The 26,620-nt window shown below is 34.1% G+C and overlaps 1 protein-coding gene across 2 annotated transcripts in view; it reads left to right on the forward strand.

Annotated features, from left to right (window-relative positions):
* Nucleotides 1-26,620, forward strand: part of LOC144451067 (neurobeachin-like protein 1) — a 312,418-nt gene that overhangs the window by 180,675 nt on the left and 105,123 nt on the right. For both annotated transcript variants that reach the window (XM_078141830.1, XM_078141831.1), the window contains 3 exons: nucleotides 4,141-4,261; nucleotides 6,873-7,057; nucleotides 7,272-7,421. In XM_078141830.1, the coding sequence (XP_077997956.1) occupies nucleotides 4,141-4,261; nucleotides 6,873-7,057; nucleotides 7,272-7,421 (456 nt within the window). The remainder of the gene's footprint in view (nucleotides 1-4,140; nucleotides 4,262-6,872; nucleotides 7,058-7,271; nucleotides 7,422-26,620) is intronic.

A 26,620-nucleotide genomic window follows, 5' to 3' on the forward strand; every position in this document is an offset into this window, starting at 1 on the left:
TATAGTAACCCATCTATTGAAACTAAACACTAGATATTGTAGAGTAATCCATCTATTGAAACTAAACACTACATATTGTATAGTAACCCATGTGTTGAAACTAAACACTAGATATTGTATAGTAACCCATCTATTGAAACTAAACACTAGATATTGTATAGTAACCCATCTATTGAAACTAAACACTAGATATTGTACAGTAATCCATGTGTTGAAACTAAACACTAGATATTGTACAGTAACCCATCTATTGAAACTAAACACTAGATATTGTATAGTAACCCATCTATTGAAACTAAACACTAGATATTGTATAGTAACCCATCTATAGAAACTAAACACTAGATATTGTATAGTAACCCATCTATTGAAACTAAACACTACATATTGTATAGTAACCCATCTATTGAAACAAAACACTAGATATTGTATAGTAACCCATCTATTGAAACTAAACACTAGATATTGTATAGTAACCCATCTATTGAAACTAAACACTACATATTGTATAGTAACCCATCTATTGAAACAAAACACTAGATATTGTATAGTAACCCATCTATTGAAACTAAACACTAGATATTGTATAGTAACCCATCTATTGAAACTAAACACTAGATATTGTATAGTAACCCTTGTGTTGAAACTAAACACTAGATATTGTATAGTAACCCATGTGTTGAAACTAAACACTAGATATTGTATAGTAACCCATCTATTGGAACTAAACACTACATATTGTATAGTAACCTATCTATTGAAACTAAACACTAGATATTGTATAGTAACCCATCTATTGAAACTAAACACTAGATATTGTATAGTAACCCATGTGTTGAAACTAAACACTACATATTGTATAGTAACCCATGTGTTGAAACTAAACACTAGATATTGTATAGTAACCCATCTATTGGAACTAAACACTACATATTGTATAGTAACCTATCTATTGAAACTAAGCACTAGATATTGTATAGTAACCCATCTATTGAAACTAAACACTACATGAGTAACCCATCTATTGAAACTAAACACTACATATTGTATAGTAACCCATCTATTGAAACTAAACACTACATATTATATAGTAACCCATCTATTGAAACTAAACACTAGATATTGTATAGTAACCTATCTATTGAAACTAAGCACTAGATATTGTATAATAACCTATCTATTGAAACTAAACACTAGATATTGTATAGTAACCCATCTATTGAAACTAAACACTAGATATTGTATAGTAACCCATCTATTGAAACTAAACACTAGATATTGTATAGTAACCCATCTATTGAAACTAAACACTAGATATTGTATAGTAACCCATCTATTGAAACTAAACACTAGATATTGTATAGTAACCCATGTGTTGAAACTAAACACTACATATTGTATAGTAACCCATGTGTTGAAACTAAACACTAGATATTGTATAGTAACCCATCTATTGGAACTAAACACTACATATTGTATAGTAACCTATCTATTGAAACTAAGCACTAGATATTGTATAGTAACCCATCTATTGAAACTAAACACTACATGAGTAACCCATCTATTGAAACTAAACACTACATATTGTATAGTAACCCATCTATTGAAACTAAACACTACATATTATATAGTAACCCATCTATTGAAACTAAACACTAGATATTGTATAGTAACCTATCTATTGAAACTAAGCACTAGATATTGTATAATAACCCATGTATTGAAACTAAACACTACATATTGTATAGTAACCCATCTGTTGAAACTAAACACTACATATTGTATAGTAACCCATGTATTGAAACTAAACACTAGATATTGTATAGTAACCCATCTGTTGAAACTAAACACTAGATATTGTAGAGTAACCTATCTGTTGAAACTAAACACTAGATATTGTATAGTAACCCATGTGTTGAAACTAAACACTAGATATTGTACAGTAACCCATCTATTGAAACTAAACACTACATATTGTATAGTAACCCATCTATTGAAACTAAACACTAGATATTGTATAGTAACCCATCTATTGAAACTAAACACTAGATATTGTATAGTAACCTATCTATTGAAACTAAACACTAGATATTGTATAATAACCCATGTATTGAAACTAAACACTAGATATTGTATAGTAACCCATCTATTGAAACTAAACACTAGATATTGTATAGTAACCTATCTATTGAAACTAAACACTAGATATTGTACAGTAACCCATGTATTGAAACTAAACACTAGATATTGTATAGTAACCCATGTATTGAAACTAAACACTAGATATTGTATAGTAACCCATCTATTGAAACTAAACACTACATATTGTATAATAACCTATCTATAGAAACTAAACACTACATATTGTATAGTAACCCATCTATTGAAACTAAACACTAGATATTGTATAGTAACCCATCTATTGAAACTAAACACTAGATATTGTATAGTAACCCATCTATTGAAACTAAACACTAGATATTGTATAGTAACCCATCTATTGAAACTAAACACTAGATATTGTATAGTAACCCATCTATTGAAACTAAACACTAGATATTGTATAGTAACCCATCTATTGAAACTAAACACTAGATATTGTATAGTAACCCATCTATTGAAACTAAACACTAGATATTGTAGAGTAACCCATCTATTGAAACTAAACACTAGATATTGTATAGTAACCCATCTATTGAAACTAAACACTAGATATTGTATAGTAACCCATCTATTGAAACTAAACACTAGATATTGTACAGTAACCCATCTATTGAAACTAAACACTAGATATTTTATAGTAACCCATCTATTGAAACTAAACACTACATATTGTAGAGTAACCCATCTATTGAAACTAAACACTACATATTGTATAGTAACCCATCTATTGAAACTAAACACTAGATATTGTATAGTAACCCATCTATTGAAACTAAACACTAGATATTGTATAGTAACCCATCTATTGAAACTAAACACTAGATATTGTAGAGTAACCCATGTATTGAAACTAAACACTAGATATTGTATAGTAACCCATCTATTGAAACTAAACACTAGATATTGTAGAGTAATCCATCTATTGAAACTAAACACTAGATATTGTATAGTAACCCATCTATTGAAACTAAACACTAGATATTGTATAGTAATCCATCTATTGAAACTAAACACTAGATATTGTAGAGTAACCCATGTATTGAAACTAAACACTAGATATTGTACAGTAACCCATCTATTGAAACTAAACACTAGATATTGTAGAGTAACCCATGTATTGAAACTAAACACTAGATATTGTATAGTAATCCATCTATTGAAACTAAACACTAGATATTGTATAGTAACCCATGTATTGAAACTAAACACTAGATATTGTAGAGTAACCCATCTATTGAAACTAAACACTAGATATTGTACAGTAACCCATCTATTGAAACTAAACACTAGATATTGTATAGTAATCCATCTATTGAAACTAAACACTAGATATTGTACAGTAACCCATCTATTGAAACTAAACACTAGATATTTTATAGTAACCCATCTATTGAAACTAAACACTACATATTGTAGAGTAACCCATCTATTGAAACTAAACACTACATATTGTATAGTAACCCATCTATTGAAACTAAACACTAGATATTGTATAGTAACCCATCTATTGAAACTAAACACTAGATATTGTAGAGTAACCCATCTATTGAAACTAAACACTAGATATTGTATAGTAACCCATCTATTGAAACTAAACACTAGATATTGTAGAGTAACCCATGTATTGAAACTAAACACTAGATATTGTATAGTAACCCATCTATTGAAACTAAACACTAGATATTGTAGAGTAACCCATGTATTGAAACTAAACACTAGATATTGTATAGTAACCCATGTATTGAAACTAAACACTAGATATTGTAGAGTAACCCATCTATTGAAACTAAACACTAGATATTGTATAGTAACCCATGTATTGAAACTAAACACTAGATATTGTACAGTAACCCATCTATTGAAACTAAACACTAGATATTGTATAGTAACCCATCTATTGAAACTAAACACTAGATAGTGTATAGTAACCCATCTATTACGTTAATAGCGTTATTCATATTGTTATTTTGTCAATAGTTGTGTGCAGCATCTGCAGCTAAACTACATATTCTACTAGAAACCAGACCAATAGCCTCAACTCAGGAAGCTTGCTATCTACTAGGTTCTGTTGATAAAGCTCTGGTCAGATCACTTAGAGGTAAGGAAATTATCATTCATGTCCCATACATGTATATCGTGACAATTACTACTACTGTGGAAAGTCAACTATCAGCAATTTTTGATAAACTAAAACTATTGTGGTAAATGTGGTGCTTAGACAAGTCAGTGACGGCAATGCCTTTGTTGTGCAGATATAAATCACAGGGCCAGTGAGCATGCAAATGATTGATTGATCGATTGGTCGATCGATTTATTGATTGATTTATTATTTGGTTGAATGATTCACCGATTGAATGATCAGTTTTTGTGGTGCAATATAACTTATTTTTGTGTATGATATTGATCAATTGACTCATTGAGTTTTGTGGTGATATAAAACTTTGTTTCTTCTTTCCCTGGCTACTTTTCTCTCTTTCAGCTGTGTACAATTCTCTCTTTATTGACTAAATAAAGATTACTTGTCTGTTCTTCTCTTATCTAAATTAAAACACCCCTAATCATATTATTGGCAAGAGATCACTTATATTGACAGTTTGCTTTATCTCTTATTTTCTGGGAGATTATCACACTCATTATGCATCAACTAGTATTTCCCTACTAGTGTGTGCATGATCGCCTGTTTGTCAGGTGTGATAATCTCCCAGAAGATTAGACATAAAGCAAATTTTCACTGTAACTGATCCATGCTAATTATGAGATTAAGGGTGTTTTAATTTAGATATGAGAAGAATGGACAAGATGTCTTTATTCAGTCAATAAAGAGATAGTTTATATACAACCACAGACAAGTAAGTAAGAAATGATACAACTGAAAAAAGCCAGAGAAAGAAGAAAAGTTTTATATCACCTAAAAAAAATAAGTTAATTGATCAACATCACACACAAAATAGTTATATTGCACCACAAAAATCGATCATTCAATTGATCAATCACTCAACCAAATAATAAATAAATCAATAAATTGATCAGTCGGTCAATCAATCAATTACATACTCACTGTCCCCTGTGATATAATTACTTAGCACTGGAAGTCATTAGAAATGACACCGTACTGTTAGTAAAATAACCTCCATTCAATACCTTATATCAACATGCAGCCCAATAGTTTGACTTTGACTATATGTGTATATTAGTTAGCTGAAATCTCAATTTCCATTCTTGTAATATATGGTGATAGTTAAAAATCATTTGATCATGAATCAAGAACAGGTTTTGAGATGAATTTTATCACATAGATTTGTTTAGCAGTGCAATATTCTCTGTTACCATGAATCAAGAACAGGTTTTGAGATGAATTTTATCACATACATTTGTTAGTCCCCGCGGACGAAGTCCGGAACGGGGACTTATGGATTGGGTTCCGTCTGTCCGTCCGTCCGTCCGTGCGTCCGTCCGTCCGTCCGTCCGTCCGCAGCTGTTTCTTGGAGATGCCTGGACCGATTTTTTTCAAACTTGGTACAGGGGCAACATACTATAGCATACATATGCACGTCAATTTGTTTTATGATACGATCCAATATGGCCGCCTAGCAACCATTTTGTTTGTGAATTTTCCCTGTCTAGAGCCATAACTCAGACATGCTTTAACAGATCTCATTCAAAGTTGGTATTAGGACATAGTTCTATGACATACATGTGCATATTCATTGTTGTCATGATACGATCCAATATGGCCGCCTAGCAGCCATTTTGTTTGTGAATTTTCATGTCCAAAGCCATAACTCAGACATGCTTGAACAGATCTCATTCAAAGTTGGTATTAGGACAGTGTTCTATGACATACATGTGCGTATCCATTTTCATTGTGATACGATCCAATATGGCTGCCTGGTAGCCATTTTGTTTGTGAATTTTTGCATGTCCAAAGCCATAACTCAGACATGCTTAAACAGATCTCATTCAAAGTTGGTATTAGGACAGTGTTCTATGACATACATGTGCATATCCATTTTCGTTGTGATACGATCCAATATGGCTGTCTGGCAGCCATTTTGTTTGTGAATTTTTCATGTCCAAAGCCATAACTCAGACTCCATTTTCATCGTGATATGATCCCCCATACCCAACCAATCCTTTATTGTTGGAGGCATATTCCATGTCCAACAAGCACACACAACATATCTAAGTCTGTTTGTTTTAGGTTCACAAATGTTGTTGCGTGATCAGAGTAGTGATAATTCCAATTATAGCGGGGACTATGTCATTGTCAATGACTTGTTCATCTTGTTTAGCAGTGTAATATTCTCTGTTACCATGAATCAAGAACAGGTTTTGAGATGAATTTTATCACAGACATTTGTTTAGCAGTGTAATATTCTCTGTTACATTGTCACTTGAAAAATATTGATTATGTGGAAAACTACTCTGACATTGCCAGAGTTCTTACATATCTTAAACACTAAACTTTGAACTCTTAGATCAATGAATAAAATGTTATTTCAGGCAGTTAAAGTACCATAGCTACAAAGGACGGAACTATAGTAACCATAGCAACAAATGTGAGAAATATAGTTACCGTGACAACAAATTGTTAGCCAATAACAAAGCCTGAAATATTCATGTGACTAGAATCATTAGATTTCCATCAACCAATCACAAGGCCATTCAAATTCACATGACTCATCACATGACTTCCCTTGACCACTCAGGAGACAAGAAGACCTACTCATTCCTTATACCTTTGATGAGAGCAGTTGTTGACAAATGTACAGAGCCCCTGAAAATGAAATCACACCTACCAACTTTACCCAAAACAAGCATGAGTCCCACATTCTTTGAAGATTTCCAAGTGTACTGCCTTTCAAAGGAATGGAGGGACTTTGTGGAAAAACAGGTAAATATCTTAGAATATATAAGAAAACTGACAACACATTTTGCTTAATTTCTTATTTCATGTGGATGGAATAGAAAAAAAATATGCTATAATGACCCTAATGCAGGTCAAAGACTTACTAGTATTATACATTCAAGACTTAGTGTGTATTTTCTCTATCAGCCAGGTAAACCAGTAATCTGATAACATCTTGACATGTGATTTTGTTGACTAGGTCCAACCTATTATGAAGCAGTATGCCATGATGAATTTTGCTGAGACCACAGCTAACATGTCGAAGTATTGGTGTGACTGTACAGAAGCACTTAATATTAGTACACATCTAAGAGAACGAGAAAGAGGAGAAAGTAAACTGAAATTTCAGGTAATACATTAAATAGATATGTGGAATTCTTTGGGTTTGGTGTACTGAGGTACTGAGGTAGCTTAGCAAAGTCTTTATTATTGTTTATTATTATTATTTTATTTATACTCGGTTTAAAAAGTAGCACTGACGTGCTAATACATCCGAGATGTAAAATATAAATAAAAACTACAGTAAAACCGTCAGGAAGTTAAAATACACATCACAATAATAACTTATACACCAAACAAAACAAACCAACAACAAAGACTCAAAAGATACAGACAACACTGAAGCCTAGAGCTGATAAATAAAATGATGGAAATCACATTGCGAAAGAGTATTAAGTCATCCAGCAACACTAAATTACAAGTAAAACATTGGTTGAGAGACATTGACTTGCTTTATGAAATGTATTAGAAATAAACACTTTTAAATTATTGTTAGTACCCGCCGGACGAAGTCCCGGACGGGGACTTATAATTGGGTTCCGTTCGTCTGTCCATCCATCCGGAGCTGTTTCTTGGAGATGCCTGGACCGATTTTTTTCAAACTTATTACAGGGGCAACATACTATGGCATACATATGCACGTCAATTTGTTTCGTGATACGATTTAATATGGCCACCTAGCAGCCATTTGTTTGCGAATTTTCCCTGTCCAAAGCCATAACTCAGACATGCTTGAACAGATCTCATTCAAAGTTGGTATTAGGACAGTGTTCTATGACATACACATGCATATTCATTGTTGTTGTGATACAATCCAATATGGCCACCTAGCAGCCATTTTGTTTGCGAATTTTCCCTGTCCAAAGCCATAACTCAGACATGCTTGAACATGTCTCATTCAAAGTTGGTATCAGGACAGTGTTCTATGACATACATGTGCATATTCATTGTTGTTGTGATACGATCCAATATGGCCGTCTAGCAGCCATTTTGTTTTGAATTTTCCCTGTCCAAAGCCATAACTCAGACATGCTTGAACATATCTCATTCAAAGTTGGCATTAGGACAGTGTTCTATGACATACATGACTGTGCATATCCATTTTCGTCGTGATACAATCCGATATGGCTGCCTGGCAGCCATTTTGTTCGCAAATTTTCCATGTCCAAAGCCATAACTCAGACATGCTTGAACAGATCTTATTCAAAGTTGGTATGAGGACAGTGTTCTATGACATACATGTGCATATCCATTTTCATCATGATGCAATCCGATATGGTGCAGTTTTCATGTCCAAAGCCATAACTCAGACATGTTTGAACAGGTGTGTGTGTGTGTGTGTGTGTGTGTGTGTGTGTGTGTGTGTGTGTGTGTGTGTGTGTGTGTAAACCGTACGACTTAAAGTCTAATACTGCCGGACCGATTGCCATGATATTTTGTGGGTACATTACCTTGGGTGTCTTGTTGGGAAATTGTGCAAATCAAAATGATCTTATCACCGGTGTGTGATTTGGGTCAAAAAATGTTATTTTTGGTCAAAAACAACCACTTGGCAAATTGGGCCGAAATATGGGTGAAACATTCTTCAGGGTCACCCGGTGTTTATACTAAGAGTTGCTCATGATATGTTGGTCCCATCAGTGATATGCAAATTAGGGCTAAAAATGTGTCTTTTTGGTCAAAAATCAATAATACCAAAACTACTGAGCATATTGGGTTTAAATTTAATGGGAAGGTGTCTAGGGATGTATAGATGAAGAAATGGTAAAGATACAATGATGTCATGAGTGATATGCAAATTAGGTGTAAAATGTTCATTTTTGGTTAAAAACTTATATCTCAAAAAGTACTTGGTCAATGAGACTGAAACTAATAATAATAATAATAATAAAATATATTTATTCAGGGTAGCTCAAGTAAGTATTACAGTACAAAAGTAAGTGAAACACTTCTTTCCGTTGAGGCCCTCACACTGGACAAAAAAAAAAAATCATACACACATGCTCAGACAGAACGAAAGCAAAACACTGCACAATAAATTAATGTGAGAAAAAAAAATACTCGATGAGCGAATTGTGAACTAACACACAACAGCAGTGACGAAGAATTCGCAAACGGCTGCAATGAATACGAAGTTACATGACTGAACAAGGGGACAGAAACAGCTGAAACTAAGACAATTGGTGATAACTCTTCTTGTACCTGGCTGAAAAACCAGGTGACGTTTTAGCACCTGGCTACTTGGGCTGAGCGTCCAAGTAGTGGGTTTTGTATAGCCTTTTAAATATACTAGTGTTTTCAGCTGTTTTCAAGTTGTCTGGTAGGGAGTTCCATGTATTTCCACCCCTGTGAGTGAACTTTCGTAGGGCATAGTTATTTTTTGCTGGAGCAATGAAAACACCATTTGCTTTGCTAAGCCTTGTGTTATGACTATGGACGGCTGAAAGAGGGGTAAAACAGTTAAGTAGATATGTGGGGACATTGCCGTGGTAACAATTGTAGGCCATCGTACTTAAATGGAATTGCTGTCTCTCAACGAGAGAAGGCCATCCTAATGTCTGCCTAACTTTAGTTGATGACGTTCTGATTGGACACCTAATAATAGTTTTGCCCGCCCTGTTTAAAAGACGTTCAAGTTTACTTAATAAAGTAGAATTACAATTTGACCAGACTACGTCACCGTAGTCAAAGACTGGTAGTATCATTGATTCGATCAGCATTTTCGCTGTTTGCTGCGGAAGACAATTTCTGATACGACGTATTATTCCTAGTCTCTGTGATATTTTGGTTATAGTTTTGTTAACGTGCGATTCCCAGGATAGTAACGGGTCGAACCAAATACCTAAATATTTAAATGCATCAGCCTGCTCCAAGGGTTCATCGTCAATTTTAATATTGAGATTTGTTGGCACCTTGTGGACTCTTTTCTTTGTTCTAAAAATCATCGACTTAGTTTTTTTGACATTCAATGTAAGTTTATTGGCGGTAAGCCAGGAATGGACTGAGCTCAGATCTCTCTGTAGAACTTGTTGAACCTCACTAGTGTCTTTTGAGGCATAAAAGAGCGCTGTATCGTCCGCGTACAATATAACTTTGGAGTTTTCAACATGCAAATGAAGGTCGTTAATGTAGATAATGAATAGTAGCGGACCGAGAACGGAACCTTGAGGGATGTTCATTTTCTCGTAGTCCAATATTGGAAAGCTTGTCTAGGAGAAGATGGGGATCTATGGTATCGAAAGCCTTCTTTAAGTCAAGAAAGACAACTCCTGTATAAAGGCCCTGGTGTGCATTATCTAATATGTAATCTGTGACGTCAATAAGAGCTGTAACAGTAGAATGGGACGGTCTGAAACCTGACTGGTAAACACTGAGAAGATTGTTGATAGTTAAATGATTGTACAACTGTTCATGGACTATTTTTTCAAAGGTTTTCAGGCAAATTGATAACAAAGATATAGGTCTATAGTTAGATGTGTCTATAACCGGTCCGTCTTTATAAACAGGACAAACCTTGGCAATTTTCCACTCGTCTGGTATTTCCCCAGACGATAGAGAATAGTTAAAGATAGTAGCTAGAGGCCACGAAATCACTGGCGCAGCTTCTTTCAGTAGTTTTGGTGACATACCGTCAATACCATGGGCTTTTTTAACAGATAATTTTTCAAGCAGTTTCTGCACTTTTTCGGCACAGGTGGGATTAAATTTAAAACGTAATGTGCTGTTGTTAGAGTTCACGATGTTTGGTTTACTTTTAAATTTGTCTGCCAGTTTTTTACCTATCGTGGAGAAGAAATCATTGAATGCACGGGCTATGCCAATGGGTTCAGTGATGTTAACACCATTTACCTCTACGCTACTAATGGTACAAGATTGTTTGGTTGATGGTAGAGTTGTTTTGACAGCTGACCACAGTTTATCAGATTGTGACATGTTTTCAAGGATAATTTTGTTATAGTAGCCAGATTTTGCATCTTTCAAGATTTTTGTAACTTTGTTTCTCTGTGATCTGTATTGTTCATAAGTGTTTTGGCCTAGTTTGGCTTTCCTCTTTAGGTTGTCTCGTTTGTATATTTGCTTTCTGATGTCATCGGTGAGCCATGGAGTGGTGTAGCCTCGGATTCTAGATATCCGCCAGGGAGCATGGATGTCGCTTATTGATATGAAGAACTGTTTGAAGACAGACCAAGCAACGTTGATGTCGGGAGCTCTAATCAGATTGTGCCATGGAAATTTCCTGAGATCATTCCTGAAGCATTGGCTATCAAATGATTTGTATGACCTGGATTTCACAGTTCTGGGTGTCGATTTAGGCAGTTTTGCCCTGTAGTTGCAGTGAATCATGAAGTGGTCGGAGATGCTGAGCGGATGTACTCCACTTTTTATGCTCGATGTTATATTGGTGAATAATAAATCTATGATGGTTGACGTGGTTTCTGTAACTCTGGTTGGTTTGCTTATTAGTTGTCTGAGGCCAATGTCTTCCATTATGGAAATTAATTCAGACGCTGTGTTATTAGTGGCATCCAGGTTGAAGTCACCAAGCAAAAATGTGTCTACACTGGTTTTACACTTAGATTTAACAGAGTTCGTTAATTTGTTGTACCAGTTACGACTGACCGGGCCTGGGGGGCGATATAAACTTCCTACAAGAAGCGGTTTCCTCGAAGGTAATCTAACTTCGGTCCATGTAAGTTCAATGTCTTTGGGTACTTGTTGCGATTTATCTAGTGATGGTAGTGGCGACTTGACGTAACATGCCACACCACCCCCTCTACGATTTCGGTCCTTGCGTGATGCAAGGTTGTATCCATGTATGTTGATTTCATTGTCTGGTATACTTTCATCGAGTTTCGTTTCTGAAAGACACAAAATGTCTATTGGAGTGTCTGTCAGTGCTATTCGCAAATTGTCCAGGTGATGAAGTAAACTGTTAATGTTGTAGGCTGCAATATTCAGGCCAGATTTGGACAGTTTTGGCAGGGGTTTCATCTCGGGGGGAATAAAATTATCGCATTCTGCAAAGTTTGGAGTTATTTCTTCGAAGTAAGAGTCTGATAATGTTGGCAAGGTGCACTTACGACATATCCAAGCTCCACAGGTGGTTGACAATCTTCGGTATTCATGCATATTCAATTCTGTACATTTACGGTGGGTCCACATGTCGCACATATCGCATTGGATTTTATGTTGGTTTTTACGAATTTGTTTTTCACATAAAAGACAAGAAAGTTTGTAATTTGGCCCTGGGTTCAACGAAATGTCTCCCGCTAGTAGTAATGTTATAGTTGCAAAGTACTTAACTGGGTCTGTTTGCGAAGTTTGGTAGCTGTGTTGTATCTTCGGATGTTTTTGTTTGTAGCAGCAGCGGAGTATGGATTCTCTCACCGCCATTTTTCCAGCAAGGTTATTAGTGAAGCTGTAAATACCTGTTTTATTTGTATGCCTTGGTGATAATGATGGCATCATTATTTCCAAGTCCTGGTTTGGCATCTTCGTTGATGGTGTAGCAAGTGAGATGCATACGGTTCTGAGGTATAGTACAACTAATATGCCACGTACTCCAGGTGCCATCTTGACGTCGTGAGATGTTTCTAGAAGTGTTATTCTGCAGATTTTCTTCCAAATATTTTGACACAATTGGCCCTAGCAACCATGTCCACGCCCTTAGCAACAACCAAATGGCAGTATATTTTGGTAAAATAACAACATCTGGTAGTCAAGTGAGTAAAATGTATGCAAGTAGTATAGATAGTAGCGGTATGAACGCAATGAAGCAACAACCCCCATATTTCACCTTTTTTACTTTGAATAAATGGTTCAATCTAGATAACATTTGTGTTATAATTTAATAACTAATCGCACAAAGCCACTTTAAAGACATTATTTGCCAATCAGTGTCTTACTTGCCTATAAAAAAATGGCAATAAAAAAATGACAAATTTTTTATAAATCATCATCATCATCATCAAAAACTTACTTTTTAATTAATTTTATTATTTTAATTAATATTCGTCATCATCATATTCACTTCTTTTGCTTGTGATGGATTTAAGAGTAGTAAATTATTAATAACAGAATTGAAATCATTATCATCAAAAGTTTGTGAAGGTGGAATTGGATTAATTTCTTTTAAATCAGGGGAAGAGTTAACTATGGCGCAAAAAGTACAGGAAGCGGGGCAAGCAGGATTAGAGTATTTTTGGTTAGACATTTTTGTAAATTATTATAATAATATTAATATTTTTTGTTTAAATGATAATTATTTAAATGATAAATTCATTTATTTGGTTTCTTAACCTTACCTAAAATACTTTAAAATCTATAAGAATCATACGTTTCAAAGTTATTGTTTCGATATCTAGAAACTTTAACCCTTGTGTTATTGCATATAACACTTCATTAGCACAACTGAACTGAGGTTCAGCAGTGCTATAGGGATCGCCCGGCGTCTGTCTGTCTGTCTGTCTGTCTGTCTGTCTGTCTGTCTGTCTGTCTGTGTGTGTGTGTGTGTGTGTATGTGTAAACAACTTAAACTCAAAAACTGCTGAACCGATTGCCATGATATTTGGTGGGTCCATTACCTTGGGTGTCTAGTTGGGAAATTGTTCAAATCAAAATGATCGCATCACAGATGTGTGATTTGGGTCAAAAAATGTGATTTTTGGTCAAAAAACTTAAACTCAGAAACTACTGGGCAGATTGGTGCGAAATTTGGTGGGAACATTCTTAAGGGGATGTAAAGTAAGATTTGTCCATGACGGGATGATTCCATCAGTGATATGCAAATTAGGGCTAAAAATGTGTCTTTTTGGTTAAAAATCTATAATTCCAAAACTACTGAGGAGATTAGGCTGAAATTTAATGGGAATGTATCTAGGGATGTATGGACAAAGAAATATCATATTCCATGAGTGATATGCAAATTAGGTGTAAAAATGTTCATTTTTGGTCAAAAACTTATATCTCAAAAAGTACTTGGTCACCGAGTCTGAAACTTGGTGAGATGTTTCTGCATGTTATTCTTCAAAACATTTTGACAAAATTGGCCCTAGCAACCATGACCACGCCCTTAGCAACAACCAAATGGCAGTATATTTTGGTCAAATAACAACATCATATGGTAGGCAAATGAATAAACATTCAAAAAATGTATGCAAATACCATAGCAACCATGACCACGCCCATAGCAACAGCCAAACGGTCTTGTATTTCACAAAGATAACAACAGGGATTAATAGACAATTGAATAAACGTTCAAAAAATGTATGCAAATGTGCCTAGCAACAAGACCACGCCCATAGCAACAGCCAAATGATCACATATATTGCAAAGATAACAAAGAGGATTAATAGACAATTGAATAAACATTTTAAAAAATGTATGTAAATATGCCTAGCAACAAGACCACGCCCATAGCAACAGCCAAATAATCACATATATTGCAAAGATAACAACAGGAATAGAAGACAAATGAATAAACATTCAAAAAATGTATGCAAGTGTGCCTAGCAACAAGACCACGCCCATAGCAACAGCCAAATGATCACATATTGTGAAGATAACAATGGAGATTAATAGACAATTGAATAAACATTCAAAAAATGTATGTAAATATGCCTAGCAACAAGACCACATCCATAGCAACAGCCAAATGATAGCATATATCGTAAAGATAGCAACATGGTTGGATAGGCAACTGGATAGTCATTCACCAAATGAGCACTTATTGTTCGCATGTTAGCATTTTTAAAAACTGTACAGTTGTGCTACAATGCCATTGGCGGTATTTTTTTCTTTTAACGCTTCTGCTAATTTAGATGACACTTTATTTTCTGTAACAGTAACATTAATATTCCCGTTATCAATATAAATTTCAATAGTTAATAATGTACGTCGGTCACACTTTATTGAAAATCCATTCAAAAGAGTATTGTATTCACCCTCAGTATTTAATTTAATACATTTAATAAAAATGCTACCACTGGTTACTTTCTTTATATTATTCGTCATCGCTTCACTAGCAGTAACCAATTTTAATTTAGCCACATCAATAGGTTTCAAACCGAGTACATTAAACTGCGCATCATAAAATAAGTTAATATTTCCTTCGTCAATGTCATAACTACAATACCATTCCCCTGAATTCATAATTCTACGAAAAGTATTGTCACTTTTTACTATTGTTTTTGAAGCATCCATTTTTAAATGCAGTTTTGGGTTTAGAAGGTCTAGCCTAAGATCTGCTTCCGGTAAATAGTGTCTGATATCAGTTAAATTGAATGTTTTAGTATTATTATTATAAACCAACATATAAGGAACTTGGTCAGTTAAACCATGATCAATAGTTAATGGTTTTTCGATCAATTCAACAAAGTCTCGTGGTAAATCAAAAGCATAGAACTTATTATCTCTGTTACTATATGCAAAATCAAATGGTACATGGTGTTTTGTTGCTTTAAATTCTTCGATTGTCTCATCTACGTCAATTAGGTCTACTATATTGTTAGTATGCTCGTGTGATTGAACTGCCGCTGGTTCTAAATTAAATATTTTAGATTCATTTTTCCATCTAAAGACAAAATCTTTATTATTATGTCATCCAGATAAATTCGATGTGAAAACATCTTTACAATCATTAAGTGTATATCCTTGTGGTGCTATCATACCTAGTCCAAAATTTGATGGCATATTATACTTCGTATTTCGTATATAATATATATATATAATATAGTTATATATAATTTTATATAAAAAAACAATGAAGTTGTATATAAACAAAGAATCTAATGATATCACTACCAGTTTTACAGAAACGCTGACTGGTTATAAACAGATACGACTGTTGGAGTGTAAACTATATAATTCCTGGTATAATATTACGAAAGAAAACAATGAAATTGCTTTTACTACTGGCAATAAACCAACAGTTAAAAAAATAGAACCAGGTAATTACAATGTAGAAACATTAACGCAAGCGATTGGTAGAGCAAAATTGATTAATTTTAAGAGAATTTTGCCAACAGGAAAAACACAGATGGTGCTCAGTGATAATATTAAAGTGGACTTTTCAAAACCAAAGAATTTCGCGAAAATACTTGGTTTTAAAGGTGATTCAAAATGCTCAGATTCACTATTGCTAATTTGCTAGACGACATGTTTGTGAAATGCATTCTGGTTTTAAAACTTTTCAAAAGCGTCTGCAAACACCTTAAAATGACCCTTTTTCAGTCACTTCCCTTCGGATTTACTTCGAGAGTTTCGGGTATTTCCGGTCCCACCTAGACCACAGGATTTTATGACGTCATAAGGAGACATGGTTAGCACGTAGCCTATGAAGAGCGTAGTCAACAGGTGAATAAAACTCAACAGCATTGTGAAAAAATACATTGCTGGTGGTTGTAATAGACACCAGTAAACAAAAACTACACTCTACATGTCTTATTAACCAACATTTACCGATATTTACTCACACTTTCTCACTAATTGGCAGTGTCTGTGGGTATAAATGCTAAAATATGATCTCCCCATATTATGGCAAAATAAATCAAAACGGCTAGACTAGATATATATAAACACTTGTAATGTCGCGTGTTTCACATTCATTGACTTTTATTTATCTGATTTTTTATTATTTGCCGACAAGAAGCATTACGATACCGTCGTGACGTTTGACGGCATCTATGGGCCAAGGACGGCATATTTTAGCCCAATCGTACTCGCGTCGCCTTTTGAACAGTGCATTTAACAACAAAGTAAACATATTTCATCTCGAATAAATATACTAGCTATTAGAATACCAATGGGAAACTTCAAGAAGGCGTATCGGGAAATGTGCCACAATATATTTGTTGGTCCCATAATACACTAATTGATTCGATTTGCTCCCAGCATATGGAAGTACGCTCCGAGTCATTGCATCATGTAAATGGAACTGTGACCGACCTAATTTTGTTGTCCATATATAAAATGAGACTGACCTGTAAATTTTTCTCAGTTTTCGTTGTGGTCTTGTATTGTCACATGTTTGGCTTGTGAACACAAGTTTACATCTATTATTGTCTAGGGCGTAACACTCTAGTCCGAGTCTGAAACCCATATAAAACCTAAGAAACTTGGATCGGACAGAACAGAAGTAGGTCTCATCGACTTGTTGGGGACTCGAATTATTGCTTGTTTTTATCACGGTATACAGGTGATTATTATATATCGGTAGAGGGGTAGTGTTGTCAAGTTTTGTGCAGTCACCGCGGCCGCAGCAGTAAGCTTATACTAGGATAGTTCCACCGATCAAAGCTGAAGCAGTGTATGTACAATGTACGTATGGAATCGGGAGAGCACAGCACACATTCGTGTCGGGTTAAATTTATCCACGTGTTGATGTAATCCATATTTATCAATCAGATATATTGTAAAATTCTTCAAGTCGTACAGAAATAACGCCTCTAACTTCAAAACAAACCCTGAGAAACTGGACCGGACGTGGCTAGCCAAGTATCTAGTTGCAGGCTTTCTTTCATAACCATGTGCTGGGGTCACGACCTTGATTGCCGACGTCAATATTGTCCAATCATATTTAATATCATGAACACATCGCGATATTTGATTTATTGGTTTCCTAAACTGTATACTTTGAATACCATGATTCGTTACAGAATTCTTCTAATGAATATTAAATAGGCCGCTTGTTGCATTAAATTAAGTGATATCGCAACAAGGGAAACCATACAAGTTTTCTTCCAGACGAGTTGCTAAAGTCATGTAAATGACAACACTAAACTCACGAAATTTCCTCAATTCTTTACAATTTTATTGCTGATAATATGGCAATCTAATAGCTAGTATATTTATTCAAGATAAATATGTTTACTTTGTTGCTAAATGCGCTGTTCAAAAGGCGACATCTGTGAGTATAGTCGAGTATAGTGGGCTATAATATGCTGTCGACGCCATGGCTGTCGAAGATATTGTAATGCTTCTCCTCGGCAAATGATAAAAAAAATCAGATAAATAAATTGAAACATGCGAGCGACATTACAAGTGTTTATGTATATCTACACTGTAGTCTAGCCGTTTTGATTTATTTTGCCATAATATGGGGAGATCATATTTTAGCATTTATACCCACAGACACTGCCAATTAGTCAGAAAGTGTGAGTAAATATCGGTAAATGTTGGTTAATAAGACATGTAGAGTGTAGTTTTTTTTACTGATGTCTGTTACAACCACTAGCAATGTATTTTTTCACAATGCTGTTGAGTTTTGTTCACCTAGTGACTACGCTCGTCATAGTCTTAGTGCTAACGTGTACCCCTTATGACGTCATAAAATCCCATGGTCTAGGTGGGACCGGAAATACCCGAAAACTCTCGAAGTAAATCCGAAGGGAAGTGACTGAAAAAAAGGTCATTTTAAGGTGTTTGCAGACGCTTTTGAAAAGTTTTAAAACCAGAATGCATTTCACAAACATGTCTAGCAAATTAGCGATAGTGAATCTGAGCATTTTGAATCACCTTTAAAGAGAGAGAATATAGTTCATCGAGTATTAGTCCAAACAAAGCAGATTTTCTTCCTGTGACTGAATATGTAGTCTACTGCGATATTATAGATACACCTACTAATTACATTAATGGAAAAAGGTCTAATTATTTACAAATTTTAACGATACAAGAAAATAAGGGTGAAATAGGAGAAGCTGTCACTTATTCATTTCCTGCTAATGTTCCAGTACCAATCAAGAAAATGAATATAACTAATCTTCGAATTTGGATAACAAATCAAAATAATGAACCAATAGATTTTAATGGTTGGCCAGTTTCATTTCAACTCGAGCTTACCTAAAGTTACTTACAGTTACTTAAAGTTACTTACAGTTTACCTAACGTAACTTGACCATATGCTAACGTGTTACGATGATCAAGAACATAACGTTTATCATTGAAGCAACTTAAAGAAGTTTTATTGATTTTGTAACTACCAATCTGGTGATTTATCGATCGTATAATATTCATGGAATGTTTCATCTGTAAATTTTCAAAAAGTACTGTCTTATATTCTTCATGGGTGATATTCTTTTTAATAACTATCTTTTTTATTCCATTTGCTTTTCGGGTTGATGAAGTTTCTGTGATATAAGAATACATTTTACTACGAAGGCCAATAAATTCAGTGATTGGTACACCGGCACATTCATCTTTCATTTTACCAAGTATCTTTTTATTATAATCAAAATAGTATGGACTCTCAGATGAGTAATCACTATTATCGAACAGATCAAATATGTCTTTGTCTTGATAGAAATCTTTATAGGGATCATCGGCTTGAATTTCATACATTAATGAATCGGTATCTGTGAATAGCAATTTTGCTTTTGAACCATATTTTTCTTTGATATATTTGTAATGAAAGTCATACATTAAAGTTTTGGACAAATCAAGAATACTCATCCCAACATATAAAGGTTGATTTAAAGTTAATCTTTCCTTTTTATTTTCAACAGCAACCAATCCTTCCGTTATAATTTTTTGCATAACAAAAGTTGGTTTAGCTACTAATTTCTTGATTTGATTTTACTATATAAATATGTAACTTAAAAATATTGCCCCAATTATTATTCCAATCGTTGAATATTCATGAACAACGTCAACGATGCCATGCTCTTGTGTTACTGCTACTTCTGCCACTTCTGCTACATCTGCTACATCTACTGCCGCTACCACTTCAACTGAATCTAGCCGTTGCACTGGATCATCATAACCTTCCATTTCCTTTAATGCTGATTTTTTTACATCATTATTTATGTTGTTATAACCGAACTTCATATCTTCTGTCGCCTGTTGCAAGAAATTGTTATAACCTGCCACATTCGTATTCAAGTTTATAATCATTTTACTCGGAATTAACCATAAAGAAGGAGAAATGGCTAGATCTAACTTTACACTCGTTGCATTGATTACATTTTGATAACGGGGTATACTGTTATCCTCATTGATGCCTCTCGTCTCATCCTCGAGTAATGAAATCATTTTTTGTCTTGTTTCTTGACCGGTGCCGCCAGAGTCTGCTATACTTACTCGCGTGTCTGCTTGACTTCCTAACATGCAATATACTTAAGCTTCGATTGATCGATTCAATCGTCCTAAACCCGCTTGTGTAAAGCCTGTACTGTTTTCTAAAACAAAATAATTGTATGGTTTATAATCGGCATTTTGAAATTTATACCAGTGCCAACTTCTGCGAGCCTCGTCTGGAGCATCAGGGTTTCAACCATTGTATTTTGATATTTATATTGGATATCTTTTATATATGGTTTTTTCCACCACTCATATCCGACACCTATACCATTGTTTCCTGATGTGTCATACGTGAATCTGAAATCTGTATTATAATCTAATCCAAATTCATCGCATATTCTATGATAAGACGGTACATCATATAAATTATCAGCTTTACTAAAAGTGTCGGGGTCATCAGGTATGGGCAAGAAAGTTCATTCAATATTCTTCTTATCGTAAAGTACACGTGAAATCTAAAAAATGATTGAATCTGTTTAGGAATATTTTCATCCGGTCGCAGCTAACCAAACAGCAAAATTCAATTGTTGATCCCAGTAATGCATATTTGGACCTTTCAACCATTTGTTGGCACTACCTGCATTATAATGAATTACTATGTAGTTTTTGAATATATCTCTCAATTTTATATTGAATCGATCAGTTTCGCTTACATAAACATTCATGTTGACTAGTATGTCTCGTAAATCCATGGACATCCCTTTATCAAATGGTTGATGTAATGTATAGTTAGCATTTTATTTAGAGTAAATGGTTTTGGAAAATGCGGCTGTTGCGGCTGCTGCGGTGACTCCAATGATTCTGAAGGCGGCTGTTTTTTTAGCTTTGGCTTTGTTTTTTTTCGTTTCTGGTAATCCTAATGTCCACATTTTTTCAGGTTCTATATTAAAGGGTTTATATAAAACATACTAATAAATTTCCATAATTATCTTGAAATATACGTCTGTTCCTAGTATCTTGTATTAATTTAAGAACCCAGTATTCATTCAAAAATTTAGCCTCTTGATTGTCCTCTGGTTCTGGAAATAAACCTAAGAATTCAATACGTTTAAAAAAATTCTTTTCTTCGACTTCTTTACAAAAGGATAAAATAATCTGATAAAGAGCTGTATCTTTCAATTTTACCCCTGTATTTATAATTAATACGTGCATATTTTTTCTTTTCAAGTTGTCCCATTCTAGCTCTACATTAAAACCAAGGACTTCTTTGTACTTGTTTAAAAATTTGGTTATATTATGTTCTCCAAACATTTTCCTAAACTGTTGTACTATACACTATATTTTTTAAATATTTTAAATATTTTTAATATTTTCAATCGGTTCCCAAGAATTGAATTTATCGTCATATCCTAACCATTTTACCAATGCCTATTCATGACCTTTGATTTTTTTCTTACGTAATATTTTTTCAATTTTATAGTCTTTCGATTCCTTAGTTATATCAATCGATAATTCTTGCTCATAAAACGTGCCTTCAATGTCTTCACCCGATAAATCTTCCAGAGTGTAAACAATAATGGGACCAAAGATAATTTGTTTGATTTTGAAAAGTTCACGTGTGTAGTTTGGTAGATATCCTTTGGCAAACACATTCTTGTATTTGGAAATTCTCACAGTATCACCAATATTAAACTTCGGAGTTCCATATTCAACAGTGAGATAAGCACCGTACAAATTATACCAAAAGATATTTTCATTCTTTGATAATGATGCTTCCTTCGGAGTCATGTGGATTGAATTGTGATAAGTATTGTTATAACCATCCACTAATCGATCTAGTACGTCAACCCATTTTCTAGTCTGTTTATCAGTAAAATATTTATACATACGTGATTTAAGTGTCCTGTTGAAGCGCTCGACAACTGATGCTTTTTTATCGGATCATGTACTAAACCACTCAATTTCACATTTTTCAAAAAGCTCTTTAACATGCTTATTGTAAAATTCCCGACCTTTATCAAATTGTATTTTATTCGGTTCACGGTCTTTGAAAATTAACTCAAAGGAGTCAGCCATTTCAATACCACGTTTTGATTTAAGCGATATCGCCCAGGCATACTTCGATAACACATCGATAACAGTCAGGATGTAACGATACCCCTGATTCCCCCTCTGGTCATTGGGCATATCTACAATGTCAGCTTGCCACTGGTCATCAATTCCATAAACAATTACTTTGCGATAAGGGAACTTTTTAATTGCTGGTTTGTGCATAGTGTAAACTTCTTGTTCTTCCAGCCATTGTTTCAATTCCTTATATTTTATTTTTTTGTTGTCTGCTTTGATTTTACGCCACAATTTTGTGATGCCGCTGTATGCTAAATCAGAATTATAATACAAGTCTCGCAGATACTGGTCCATATTAGTAAATTATATAAAGTAATATTTTATCAGTAAATTATATTTCTGATTTCATATCTGAATAACCATTCAGTTTATAATACTTCAAGTAACGCTCCAAAGGTGAAGTATAATTGGCAGCTTTTTGCATTTCGAGAGACTTCATGAATACTTCCTGAATAAATTCCTGAGGTGTTTCAGTGTTTACATTTGCCTGCGTATATGTTAGTAATTCCTTGAAATGTTGATACTGTAATTTTAAATTTGTTACTTTATCCGATAATTTTAAGTTTTGGTTGACAACTGTAACGACTATTGGAACAGCTGCTAATAAACTGATAAAAACTGGAATTACGGGTACTGCAGCTATTAAATGCACCAACTCCTGAAACAATTCCACTAGTAATGAGTATCGCTTTATTAACACGACTTAATAATTTGTAAGAGCGTCTATATGCACTACATACTCGTGTAAGATAATCGGTTAAATCTTGTATCGTTTTAACATTTTGGTCAATCATTTTGTGGTATCACTTTATATTTGTAAAAATATTATTTTTAAAAGGTTTGACAATCAAAGTGGAACGAAAAGTTATTTTAGAATAACGACGATCGAAGACCCTAAAACTAATAGTGACTTTAGCCCTTTTTATAACATTAAATAACTGAGACACAGATGCTGGTATAATTTGTTTATTTATAACGTATGTTGAATGAGATATTTTAATTTTATCATCGAATTTCGTATCAAAATTAACTATTGCTGTCTCGTTAATGTCTTTATAAATACTATCGGATTCTACAAAATGTTGAATATGATAAGTTCCTGGTTGAATAAAGTAATCATTACTGTCACTATCAAATATTACCTTCTCTGTATTTATTATATGAGAAAATTCATTTACAAATAGTCTAACAATTTTTTTATGATCTAATTCAATTATTGCAATTTTTTCTGTTATTATAGGTTTTGGCGGCGGAATCGGCTTTAATTTAAACATATTATTTTCATATTCTGTCTGATATTTAACACCTGGGATTATTTTCATGAATTTTAAATCCCTATGATCATTGAGAGACAAACTTAATGATGTGGTCGTCATTATTATGTATATAATACTAAATATTTAACTTTTTTTAAAAAACAACAGTTGTAAAAAAGTTGAGCTCTTTACAAGTTTTTACAAGCCTAGTTGAGATTTATACAGTGAACTGGTGGCATGCATGACTAAACAGAGAATACAATACGTCACTGCTGTGTCATTACTCTTTATCCTTGATCTCATGACCTCTAGTAGTGTTCCAACAGGTACATGGTAAAATGTGTTGCCGTATTAATGCAATCATTGTAAAAAAAAAAAGCAAAAAAACCAGTGCCTGTTGTACAGACTTTTTTTCTTTCTATTTTTTTGGTGTCAATCAAATCTCAATTTACTCTCGTACAATTAGTTTAGTACGGGTTTATTACTTTGTTAATGGCCAATTGAAATTATTTATTGAGATCGAGACTTTTGTGCCTTTTAAACATAATAATTTTTATATTATGTGTACACAAAATTTTTGTCTGTCTGTACAACAGTGGCCAAGCACTAGGTTTTTTCGCTATGGTTCCTCGCTACGCCTGTCTTAGGTTGTTACCCACACGAGTATCCTTACCTGTCATCGGCTGACAGTTTTTGGAACCATAGCAGGTGCTGCGCAAAGCGCCAATTTATATATAATTTGACTTTTTATATATATGATAATATTGAAAGTAAAACTCTATCTACGGTTTGAGTGTTTCCAATAATGCATTTGTTAATACTTGTATTAACAGTTAATGTTGATGAAAATAATGTACAAACATACAATCAATTATAGATTAATAATTATATAACTAAAACTATAAAATTTTCACTAAATTTTTGTCATTATTTTGTTTTTTTCTTGTTAAACAGTAACCGAACAGCATTCTGGGTCTATTCTATGTAAATTAGGTTACACTGTTAGTCAGTGAGTATATCATCAGCCGCCTTATTTTTCGGCATTTTCAACTCGCCGTAACTTTCACTAGAGTTCCCCATTTTAGATACTGTAAACACCTAAACCTCAACTGACATCTCTTCTTTTATATCAGCAACACAAATTTTGGAATTACATTTAGGAATACCGATTTTCCAACGAATTCGGGACGCATACTTGAGACCTGGAAATTAGGTTACAGTACTATAAAGTAGCTACACTCGCTGCGCTTTGGTTGAGTGCTTACAGGCCTTATTTTTCGGCATTTTCAACTCACTGTAACTTTCACTAGAGTTCACCATTTTAGATACTGAAAACACCTAAACCTCTACTGACATCTCTTCTTTCATGCCAGCAACACAAATTTTAGAATTACATTTAGGAATACCGATTTTCCGACGAATTCGGGATGCATACTTGAGCCCAGAAGTAAAGGTCATAGAGGTGAAGGATGTCGACGACGTAAACACCATATACTGTGAAGTCATGAGCCTATTGTGAGTCTATTGTCAGTGTATTGACCTTTGACTGGACATGCCTGAGGCTGCCTGAGGCTGTCAAGCCTACCGAGGCGTTCAATTTAGACAAATGGGCTGGTGTATTAATAGATTGTTTACACTATCAATCGGCTGCACTGCCGTTGGTAACACGGTTCAAAAACCCTTCCACAGTGGAACGACATTGATATAACAGTGAATGCCAGTGAAACGACAGTGTTATTTTTGTGTTTACACAAATTTAATGTAGATTAAGCCATTTATTTAAAGTAAAAAAGGTGAAATATTGGGGTTGTTGCTTCATTGCGTTCATACTGCTACTATCTATACTACTTATGCATATATCCCAAGCAGCCATGACCACGCCCATAGCAACAGCCAAACGGTTGTGTATTTCACAAAGATAACAGGGATTAATAGACAATTGAATAAACATTCAAAAATGTATGTAAACTTGCCTAGCAACAAGACCATGCCCATGGCAACAGCCAAATGATCACATATATTGGGAAGATAAGAGGATTACTAGACACATGAATACACATTTAACCAGATTTAAACTGAATGCCTCCCGTAAGGGAATCACTAATTATGCAAATAACTCATTAAACTAAAAAAAACATGGTAACAGGCTTTGTTTTTTGGACAAGCGTGCTTTCTAAAGAGTGTATGATGCTGCTTAATTACTGAATATCGTTCATTATTCAAAATACTCATTAAAGGAAAAAGTTGTAGCAACAAACTTCATAGGACAGGTGCGTATTATTATGGTTGATGTACGTATCATATTATATGAAATTTGAAGCTTGCATTTTTAAGATACAACCTAGTTACCTAAAATCAATAATTATGCAAATTTTTCATTAAAACTAAGCTATATAAAAGATTTTATAGGACATATCTGCTTTGTTATGGTTAACGTATGTACTAAATTGTATTGAAATTGAAGTATGCAGTCTTAAGATATAGCCTAATTACCGAAAATCATTAATTATGCAAATTATTCATTAACACTGTAAGGTACATCAACTAACTTTATAGGACATACACAATTTGTTATGGTTAATGTATGTACTGAATTGTATTGAAATTGAAGTATGCAGTCGGAAGATATAGCCTAATTACCAAGAATCATTAATGCAAATTACTCATGTCCAAAGCCATAACTCAGACATGCTTGAACAGATTTCATTCAAAGTTGGTATTAGGACAGTGTTCTATGACATACATGTGCATATCCATTTTCACCGTGATACAATCCAATATGCCTGGCAGCCATTTTGTTTGCGAATTTTCCATGTCCAAAGCCATAGATGTGCATATCCATTTTCACCATGATACGGTCCAATATGCCTGG

This window comes from Glandiceps talaboti, chromosome 20, assembly GCF_964340395.1.
Source record: "Glandiceps talaboti chromosome 20, keGlaTala1.1, whole genome shotgun sequence".
Lineage (NCBI taxonomy): Eukaryota > Metazoa > Hemichordata > Enteropneusta > Spengelidae > Glandiceps > Glandiceps talaboti.